Below are 11,321 nucleotides of genomic sequence, written 5' to 3'. Positions count from 1 at the left end.
GATGTTGATGCGACACTTTCATGGGGAGAGTTATTCCCCTAGTGGCTTCCCTCGGAACCCCCCGAGGCTAACCTTTCCCTCAGTACAACCACCTCTCGCCGAAGGGGGGCTACGGCTAAGGAACCTAGAGAAGATAGAGGGGAAGGGGTTGCAAGGGAGCTCCCTCCCGAGGTGTTTGGGAATTCATGGCATTCAAGGCCGGAGTCTGAAAATGACATAATCAATTACCTAAGTGAAGACGAAATGTCTTGGAGAATGGAGGAACTGGGAAAGTCTTAGAGGATTGAGAGTTGAGGAGCTGAGTTCACTCGATAGCAAGGGCGTCTAAGTTCAAATGAAAGGGAAAGTCACCACCAGGGCCCCTATTTAAAGGAAAATGGACGGCTTGGATCTCATTGAATTCGACGGCTGAGACATCTCCGCTTCCACCATCCAACTACAATGCGCCACCCGGCACTCGTCCTTGGAAGGCAAAACGATGCCCAAACAACGGTTCAGATCAACACGAGTCCAACGGTTACGGGAACCCTCGTATGGCCCTCATCTAGTGCGTTCATCTTCACCTACCTCCAGCCCTCTCATGTATAAATAAGAGGTAATTCCCCCTTAATGGGGGGGCAGAACTTGGGATTCTGACGCAACTCCCTCATTTATTTTCCGCACCTACCTTGTTTCCTTAGCATTTACTCTTGGAGACCCAGTGTATTCGAGGACTGTCACCAAGACCTCATTTGCACCCCCTCCTACTTTACACCTCATATTGACTTGAGCGTCAGAGCCTCCACCTCGGATCTCCACCCGTGGCTTCTAACACTTCCTGTTTTGTAGTACCTCAGATCTCCAGGAACCTTGCCCCCAGAGTGACGACTTATAGTCCTCAGCTTCTATGGTCCTCAGAAGGAATATCTCGCATCGGCCTAAGGTCTTTGGCCTCGACTTACCTCTTCCAAGGCCTCAAAGTCTTTGGCCTACTCTCGGAACTTAGAGAGTAAATTTACCTTGTTGACCTCAGCTAATCCATGCAGCAACAATACCGGTTCTATTTCGGCCCCAAATCGTTTTTTTCCTTAAAGCTGTTGGTTAGTGGTCTGCTGACCCAGGTGTTCAAACCGTTGATTTGTTTGACTCAAATGGCGGTTTTCAGCCAATTGTTGTATTTTAATTATTTATATTTTTGAATTTTTAAAAATCACAAGCTAATCCATTTAGAATCGACGGTCAAACCACTGACCCGAAAACCGGTGGCCAAAGCAGTTCCGGTTTCGGGTTGTTTTTTACAAATGGGTAGATGGTAGTTGGGGTTAGGCCATAGGAGAATGGTTATGGTGGTTGAGCACTATTTCTTCTTTGGGTGTAGGGCCTCTAAACATAGAAAGGAGTACAGATGACTCCCCATTTCTATTGGTGTTTGCTTCGTTGACACACTACACATAAAAATAATAGTCGGGAGGGCAGAAGAGCACCAAAACGGAAAGGAAGAGCAAGGCAGCAGAGACCCAGCATGTACAGGGACGTATCAGCTTGTAACACTTACAACTATGGAGATGCCCTGTACTGGAACTCCCGGTACGTGCAAGAGGCCGGGTCCTTCGATTGGTACCAGCGTTACTCGGCTTTGCGCCCCTTTGCACGCAAATATATCCCCACCTCTTCTCGTGTCCTCATGGTTGGCTGCGGCAATGCTGGTATTTCCTCATCCCTTTCCAAAATTAAAGCTTGATAGGAAAAGGGCTTCCTTTTCTGGTTTGTCCATTGAAAGCACGACGATGTTAGGGTTTTCAGAGAAAACGGTGCCACTCAGAGTGGGTGATTGTAGGTTTTCCATGACTGTCTCTGAACAATAGTGTATAATTTTTGTGCTTTGGGACTGGGAGAGCCAATTCCAGAATCCAGGCATGGGGTCCGTCTCTTCAGGTCATCAGTTTTGTGACATTTATAGATAATCCGGTATTTGGGTATTGTCTTGTCATGGTGGGGTTTTGAAAAGGAGCTTCCTTTTGGGCTGTGGGTCGTAAAGGGTTATTCTTTTTCTTTTCCTTTTCTCGGTTGAAGTTTATATTGATTTTATTAGTTGTCTATGAAACAATAGCACTGGATATATGTACTCTGGTACTTAGATTTCAAATATGGATATTGTCTTCTTTTAGTTGGTCACTATTGTTGGGACATGTATAGAATTTGGCTATTTCATGGTGAGTTTCTAAAAAGAAGAGGTTTTTTAGGGTCAACCACAATACCTATTTGTGTTTTTCACACAATTTCCCATTTTATATTTCCATTATTTTCTTTTCCTGGTACTGAATTTTGGGGTTTGAGTTAAGAAAGTGAAGAATATAGGTTTCTATGTTATTATTTTGACTAACTCCCCTTCTTGTGAAAGTCGGCTGATTTTTCCTTGTTGAGGAACTAAATCTATCAATTGATTGGAAAATTTGTGCGCCATTCTGTGGAACAATGGGTGATATTGGCGGGGTAGGGGGAAGTGGGAGGGTTCAATGGTCAGATTTCTTAGAAGAGAGCTCAAAAAATGAATGACAAGTTAAACCATAGTAGAACAAATAGAACATTCTTCAAGACTGCATTTGGTAATGTTGGCAGTAAGTTCTAAAGTGTTATGTGATTACTGAAGCCATGGGAATGAATTCAAAGTGCTTGGAACCCAATGTGATTTTCTTTCAAGATATAAAGATAGACTGGTTCTTTTGTCTCTACATGGTTGTTTATGAGTAGAAGATGTTGATATAATAATTTAATTGGTTAAACTTATTAATTTCTTCTATCAATGTGACAATGGCGATTTTTGGCTTATTGAACACTCCTTGTTTTATAGATAATTTTTTTCTTTGTAGGGGGTGATTCGGGTGAATGAACATTCCTGAACTATTTAAACCTGAAAACTCTGATGTTAGCAAAGCCAAAAATATAATGTTTCACATGAAAAAATCTATATTTAATGAAAGAAAAAACAATTCAGAGCTATATGGGATGCTCAGGTTAAAGCAATAAAATAACAAGAAAAGACACTGATAAAAAACAACAATAACAAAATTGATACTACTGGTATCCATATTATTATGAGCACCTGAATTAGTATTGTAATATTGTATCTATCTGATAGACAGGAGTGTTGAGCAAGTGGAACTTTTACTGCATCACAACATTCCATAGATGCACTTTATATAGTGAAAATATTATAGGGAATTTACTTTATTTGTTTAAAAAATTCTGTGAGCACTAGCCAATTGAAGTAACAGGAGAAGACAAAATCCATCTAGTATGCAGTTCCTTGGTCAGTGCTTCATCACATATAATCCAAAGTTGAGGGAGTGGAAGAATCTAAGAAGTTTCCCCAACCTTCTAACCATAGTTGTCAAGGCGAGCCTAGGCGCCCTTGGAGGCTCGCCTCACCCAGTTGCCAAGCAGTTTTGTGCACTGGATTATAAAATACTTTTATATTTTTAATTTTTTGACATTATAATTATAAAATAGACATTATTAAACATTTAAACTAGAACATTCATTTTATGTGTTTATATACTAATTTCGTTTTATTATTTTCTTATTTTGTTAGGGTATAATCAACGCAAACATTGCTAACTGCTGTATTGAACCCATGGTTCAAAGTATCGATACACCTCTGTGTATTGGCAGAGGTGTACTGATACTCCCCCTATTTTTTTTTGTTTATTTGGTTTTCAATTTCGTTTTTAAACATATATATATATATATATATATATTATTTAAAAAAATGGGTCCCCGAAAACACCTGTAAACAGGTATCGGGACCCCAAAGATACAATACAATACACCCGATACGGGGCGTATCGTATCAAAATTTTGATCCTTGATTGAACTCTCAAAAATTTCAAAACCTGAACCAATAAGCAAAGGAAGAACTTAAAATTTTGTCTAATCAACAGATTTTCTTCTTCCACATCTTCTTCTTCCACCTTTTTCTTTTCTTCTTTCCTATAACAGAAGTAGGGGTTCAGCCCCTATATTTTTTGAATTTTCTTTCCTTTGTACTTTTTCTTCTCATAAAATGTTGATTTTGTAGACTTAAACATGAAATTTATACTTCTCTTATGAAAATTATGAATAATTATTAAGGAAAGATGGTTATGGAACTTAGGGAACTACCCTAGGATATATGGTTTTACTTAAAAAAAATCCATTGTCTAGGCGTTGCCTTGGTGCCCGCCTAGGCGTTGCCTTGGCGCCCGCCTAGGCGACAAGGCGACAAGGTGCCTTGAAAACTATGCTTCTAACTAGGGATGCAAATTGGATGTCCAATTTGAAGGATTTCAACTGCATTAAGGCCAGGCCCATTTAGAAATTTAGCAAATATTAATTCAGGCCCACCCAAGTTGTATCCCTATATCTAAAACATAATTTGGTTTGTTTAGAATTTTCTGCTTCTGTTACTGAAGTATTTTAGTGTGGATGGTTCTATTTTACAGTTATGTCAGAAGATATGGTCAAGGATGGGTATGAAGACATAATGAACATTGATATTTCCTCTGTGGTCATTGACATGATGAAAAGGAAGTATGGGTATATACCTCAGCTAAAATGTATCCTTACTAGAAAAAGTTCTTCACTAGTTTTGTACTGTGAAAATCTAAACCTTAAAAAATTTCTTCCATGAAAGGCAAATTTCTTTTTTTCTTGAATCTCCTTTATTCATATCGATAGACATGCAAATGGATGTTAGAGATATGAGCTTCTTTTCAGATGAATCGTTTCACAGTGTCATTGATAAAGGTAGTGGATCTGGTCTTGTTATTGCCCATGCTTTATGTAAATCTAAGAAGTTTTAAGCTGCAAACTGATGCTTCTTTGTTTCTCATGCTGAATTTACTCATCATCCTGCTGATACTGTTTAGGAACTCTTGATTCTTTGATGGTAAGACCTTTTCTTCAAATGTTAATGATCCTCCAGTTTGTTGTTGGGCATTTTCTAACTCCCAGTTATGCTTTTGGATTCTAGTGTGGTACTAATGCTCCTATTAGTGCTGCCCAAATGCTGGGAGAAGTTAGCAGGTTTATGCTTCATCATCTCAGGACTGGACTTGTAAATACTGATGTGTCATAGGATTTCAATGGCCAATTTATGCCTAGATCCCCCACCCCCGTTTTTCTCTATTGCAGTTTTATAACCAACAATTACCTTTTCTGCCTGGATGCAGGCTTCTTAAACCTGGAGGGGTTTATATGCTGGTATGCCATGAAACTGAAATTCTATCTTTTTTTTTTCTTTTCTTTTCAATTATTTCTTTATTCTTATCCTTTATTTAAAATCCTGTAAGCTTTAGCCTTGTTTTTCCCATTTTTACAGATAACTTATGGTGATCCAACTGTAAGGATTCCTCATTTGAACAGACCAGTATTCAATTGGAAAATTACATTGTACATTATACGTAAGTTTTCTTCTAACAAGTTCTTGTCTCATACTTCTGTTGATTTTATCAGTAAATTTTTGTTCTATAACTTTCCTTCTCTTATTTGGATGCGCAATTTTTTTTGATTGGCAACAGGAAAACCAGATTTTATTACTAATAAAAAATACAAGAAGAGGTTGTCAGTTACAAAACAATTAGAAACTTGATCATGGCCCCTGCTATCTCACCCCAATACACTTTTATATTACAACTGAGCCCAAAACATTTGTTGTCTAGTGACCCTTGTTTTGCCAAATCATCGTCCAAGCTGTTAGCTGATCTTTGCACTCATTGTATTTCCAATTGCATGTCTTTAGAATACCAGTGAAACCATCTTACTTCATTCCTATAGGTCCAGTTTGCTGCTGCAGTCTTCAATAACCAGCTAATAACCACTTTAAATCACCTTCAGTGACCAGTTTATCAATCCCCATATCCTTTGCCTTCTGCACTCCAATGGCCCAATCACAGCTGCCTTTAACTCTGCCCTCATAGAATAGAATCTCCTTCCCCTATCAGGCGTAAGCCCTGAATAAGAAGCATGTAAGATACCATTCTCATCTCTTATTACTCCCCCTATCCCTGATGGACCTGGATTTCCCAAACTGTTTCCATCAAAGTTCAGCTTCATCCATCCCCTAGCTGGTTGTGACCAGTCCTTTTTCAGCGTCATCTTCTTAACTGAGGAAGCTACAACCACACCCCAGTTCCTGAAAAAAATCATCCATCATGAAATATAATAACAAATGCACTATATTTACCCAATGTATAACTCTCACTGTGATGCATTCTATAACAGCCTCTTTACTTCTTTCCTTCAATGATTCTACTGTTTCTTTCCTCCCACAATGTCCATAATATTTCCACTCTTGTACAGCTCCACATAATTTTGCCTCTCCTTCTAGAACACCTGAAAGTAGTGGCATGAAACAATCTGTCCAAGCTTATAGGGGCATTCCACCTGCACCCAGAACAAGCAAGAAACCAAGCAGGAAAGGGATAGGACATTTAGTAAGTAGAAAGCAGTTTCACCATTCGATTTGCACATGATGCACCAGTTGGGGAACAAATACCAGTTTGGTCTTCTTCTTGTAACAAATCTGAAATATTAATGCTTCTGAAAAAGACTTTCCAAGACAAGGCAGCAACTTTAGGAGGGATAGGGACACACCAAACTTCCTTCACAGAAGAGGAAAGAGGAAAGGGATTAGAAACCATTACAGACTTGAAAAACAGAAGCACAAGAAAAAGATCCCCCAGGACTAAGGGCCCGCACCTTCCATCCCCTTCATTGAAATAAAACACCACCCCCTCTAGAACTAGAATATTCAAAAGATTAGAGAACTGTGGAATTTTCAAGTCCTTAATGTTCATCTAGAACTCCAAGTTCCAGTCAACACTTAGGGATGGCAATTGTGCAGGTTGGGTTTGGGATAAACTTCAACCCAACCTGTCTTGACCCAGCCCAACCTGCCCAACACATTAACCTTGTAACAACTTGAGTTTTATGAGAACTAATTAAAAGTAACAACCAACTCTCTTTTGACAATTTAGTTAGGCATGGCTTAATGGTAAAAGTGGTCATCCTTCACACAAGTGTTCAAGGTTAAAATTACATTACATGCATATTATTTATACATGGAGAATTTAAGAGCAGTTAATCATTTGGAGCCATTTGATTGGGTTTGGGTTCTGGGTATATGGTTGAGCCTCTTTGGTTTGAAATTTGAATCTAGCCGGGTTTGTATTCAGATTGATCGGCTCAGGTGCGGTTGAATCATTCGAGTTTGGACTGGTCGGCCTGAATCAGATTGAGCTGGACCAACTAGGTTCGGGCTGCTTTGTGTTGGTTGTAGTCGAACATCCAAATCCAAAACGAATTGGGTCGACCCAAATCGGATCAGTTCAGTTCGCATGGCATCACCTGTGCCTCATCTGGTCAGGTACATTTGGGCCATTCTGATTCAAATCAGACTGAGTTGGGCTGAACTGAGTTAAACGGATCTAGTTACTTTGAACTGAACATGGTCGAGCCGGGTCGATTGAAATCAAGTTGGTCTGAAATACCTAGCTGTGTTTGGATTAATTCAGGTTGGGTACGTTGGGCCATTTGGTCCTGAATCAAATTGGACCGGAACGGGCCATTGGACCATTTGACTGAGTTTGGGTTCATGCCAATATGGGTGAATTGTGTTGACCGGAAAAGGAAATAGTTTTAGTCAATAATTATTTCCAATAGTTAATTAGAATTTAATGCATTAATTATCAATTGTAATTGTGAGTTAACTTGAATGAAGAAAATTAATGAAAAAATGGCTAGGCAATTTACACATTTATCATTAGTGATTAACCCACTGGGTACCCACAGCTTGGCCCAACCCAACCCAACCCAACCCAACCCATTTAAATTTATGCAATGGATGACTCAACCCATTCCCAACTCACTAAGTAAATGAGCAGGTTGGGCGGGTTTGGCATGTTCAAGAGGTTGGGTATGAAATTGCCGTCCTTATAACACCAAAGTTTGAGAGCAAAGGAGCTATAAATTCAGAGACAGGTTTACCCTTTAAAGTGGATAAAGTGTACAAAGAGGGTTAGAGGGGAACAAAGATTTTAGAGGGGCATCCCCCACCTGAAGATCTTTCCAAAATTTTATCTTGTTACTGGAAGAGAGATCATACCTGACATGATTAAGAAACAAAGGAGCTTTCCAATGTGAAGCAAGAGTGGTCCTATACAAGAGTCCAGCATCCCAGCCATTGTCCAAAAGTCCATGAATACTCTCCACAACCTTATGTGAAAGATTCTCATGTTCCAGTGGAAATTTCCACAACCATTTCCTATGTAAAGCGAAATTGTTCTTACTCAAATTTTTTTTTGATGAATAATTGTTCTTACTCAAATTCCCTAACCCCAAACTTCCTTCTTCCTTCTACACACTACCTCCCATTTAACCCGATGGCCCATCTTATTCACCAACCTCTCCATCCTATTGACAACTGCTCGTGGCATTCTAAACACTGAGAGATGGTATAGAGAAAGATTAATAAGATTAATCCCCCCCAGTCAGATGTAGTTCTTTTTCCCCAATTTCTTTTCAAAATTTTCTATCATTGTAACTCAAAAGCTAAATGATCTAGGGTTTGCACCTAATTGGACATCGGCCACCCACAAGAAAGACATCCTAACATTGTTGCCCTAGACTCTACTTCATCTTCTCCTAGATTTATCCCTGCCACCATGCTCTTGCCCCAATTAACTTTCAGATTTGGCACTTTCTCAAAAAGTCTCATCAAAAGTCTTAAGCTTTCCACCCAACAACTATACTCTCCATCACAGAAAATGAAAATGGTTGTCATCAGCAAATTATAAATGGGTAATCACTAACCACCATCCCTTTTCTTCCTGTCACAGAAAATGATATGCACAATTTGGTTTTTCATCAAGTGGAAGTTCCATTTTTTTTTCTGTTTTTAATTTAGTATTTACCTTTTGTGATATCATTGGTCCAGCGTATAGCTGCTCTTGACTAATACTACCTGATATCATCTTAATGATAAAATCATACAATATTTAACCTCTCAGTTGGCTCCATTCTTTTTGGGTGTTCAGACTTCAGACTAGCTTTAAATTAATTGATCATCAATATGAAACATTAATCTTTTCTAATTGTTCAATCTGAAACAGTAATTTTTTTTGGGTGTAGTACCTTTTGCCTCTGTATTTTGCTAAATGATTTAGTTGGTCTTTACTTTCCTGTTGTTAAGTGGCACAACTCCAATATTTGAAGCCCTTTGGAGCATGCATATGTATGAAACATGCTAGGAATTACCCGAATCCAGCATCCTCACCCTCTCTCATACCTCTTATTTCTTTGTAGGTACTTGTATAATTAGAAAAAAACTTTAAGGCATCTGTATGCTTAGATATATTTGGTTAAATCATTTAAAAGAATAGCCATATATTTTAAAACTGAAGTTCTTTTGAAGTAATCAAACCATTTGAAATTATTACGTGCTACTTAAGATTACATTTATGGATGTCAATTACCTTCCCTCAATAGGTGCATATGAACAATTCTTCCACAAATCTTTAGCTAGATCGAAAAGAAGATTACATTGTACACCTTTAAATATCTCTTGTACTTTGATCATCATCATTCCCTCCTGTTTAGTGCCATTAAATATCTCTAGTGCTTTTCTGAGAAAAAAATCTTCTACTGCTTGCATACCTGATTATCACATTGGTGTAAACAGCAACATTTTTTTCCCTCAAAGTTCAGAAAAAGAAATTTGAAAATTGAAACTTATATGTCATAAATATAATTCAACTTTTCTTTGGTGGAGCATACTTTATTAAGTATCCATTCATTTGATCAAAATAACAAGTACCTGCTAGAAAGAAAATTGATCAGATCATAAACAGTTCTGTAGCGAGGTTTTCTGGATATATTTTGATTGTGCTAATGTGGTGGCTGCATCATTGGCACAGAATACCTGTAGATATCCTTGTGTTTCTAGAGTTTTGTTTGCCAGCTACTTCTCTTTCTGTGTTTGAGTGTGTACATTTTGGGGGGGTGGGGGGTTTAATCTTGTTCTTGGGAAGAACCTGATTGGATTTTAGTTAGAAAGATATCATGAGCATGAAAGCAGCAAGCAATAGCATCATCCATATTATAGTCATAGTATCATCTAGAGCATCAAAGCAGCAATAGCTGCTTGTCCATCAAATATGTTTTAGTTGGTTTTATAGGTAATGTTGGCTCTCTTTCTGTCAAAGAATATATTTTTATTTCCGCTTTGTGCATGTTGGCAAGGAATTGGACGATAATGCCACTTGGATAATCAAATTTTGGTATGATACGTCTTTCTGTTTAGGACTTAAATTTTATGGGAATTGGATTAATTGTTATACTTGAAAGTGAGCTCAAGATTTTAACTCTTTGTCAGTCACATGTATAATCTTATCATGGTAAATAAAGAAGCCCTTTGGCAATATATCTGTTTCCCAGAACAACAGAAACTACGTCAGATTTTGAACTGTTACGACAGTTTCTTTCTTTTGTTTTTACTGCTTGTATCATTAGAATCTTTTTGTTCTTTTGCAGCGAGACCAGGATTTGAAAGGCCGGATGGTTGCTGTTCGTCATCAAAGTCATTCCTGGAACCTGTTCCTCTGACGGAGAAGGGCCTGCTTCCAGCAGACTTTGTTCTGGAAGATCCAGATTCCCACTATATATATGTGTGCCAGAAAATGGATGAAACAATAGTGGATATAAGCCATCCAACCATGCAACAGGTGTGAGCACATGTACCTGATGAAAGGGAGGGTAAAAGAAACCTGATTCTCATTGTATTTAGCCTTGAAAGCTCTAATACCATCATTCAAACCATTTAATTTTCAGAAGTTCTTGTCTAACCTCAAGTGTTTACGACTTAGGAAGGCTATCCAGGATTCCAGTGTAACTTGTAAGCTTCATACCAAAATTTATGATTGATGATTAGCTTTGGACCTTGTTATGGTGTGGTGTGCAGATGTGTAAAAATATCAGTACTTGAACCAAAACCAATTCGCATGGCTTCATGTAGACCACATTTTACATACTTAATGTTGGCAATTGATCAAGTTGTATGGGCCTATGGGGATTGGGGGTGTGTTTGGACTAATTCTCCTTTAATTATCTCTTTATTTGTAAAAACTTTTTTATTTTCTTATCCTGCTTAGCACATCCTATAGTTTATCTCCAAATTATTGCTTCTATAAATGTCCAAGAAAAAGAAAAGAAAAAAAGGGAAAAAAACTGTAACAAAGAGAAGGGCAAGACAAAATTCAAATTAGCGTAATATTCAGTCTTATAGTTTGCTATGAATACAAAAATTT

At 38.2% G+C, this 11,321-nt stretch overlaps 1 protein-coding gene across 1 annotated transcript; it reads left to right on the top strand.

The window, feature by feature from the left end:
* Positions 1-1,373: 1,373 nt before the first annotated feature.
* Positions 1,374-11,066, top strand: LOC104613416 (uncharacterized). Its single transcript, XM_010281217.3, has 8 exons — positions 1,374-1,685; positions 4,461-4,574; positions 4,696-4,764; positions 4,887-4,906; positions 4,991-5,043; positions 5,190-5,220; positions 5,339-5,420; positions 10,549-11,066. Exons 1-8 carry the CDS (start codon positions 1,502-1,504, stop codon positions 10,743-10,745), a joined length of 750 nt encoding a protein of 249 aa, XP_010279519.1. The 5' UTR covers positions 1,374-1,501; the 3' UTR covers positions 10,746-11,066.
* The last annotated feature ends 255 nt before the right edge of the window (positions 11,067-11,321 follow it).

This window comes from Nelumbo nucifera, chromosome 7 (genome assembly GCF_055504915.1).
Source record: "Nelumbo nucifera cultivar China Antique chromosome 7, China Antique-T2T, whole genome shotgun sequence".
Classification (NCBI taxonomy): Eukaryota; Viridiplantae; Streptophyta; class Magnoliopsida; order Proteales; family Nelumbonaceae; genus Nelumbo; species Nelumbo nucifera.
This window is presented reverse-complemented; position numbering and strand designations above follow the sequence as displayed.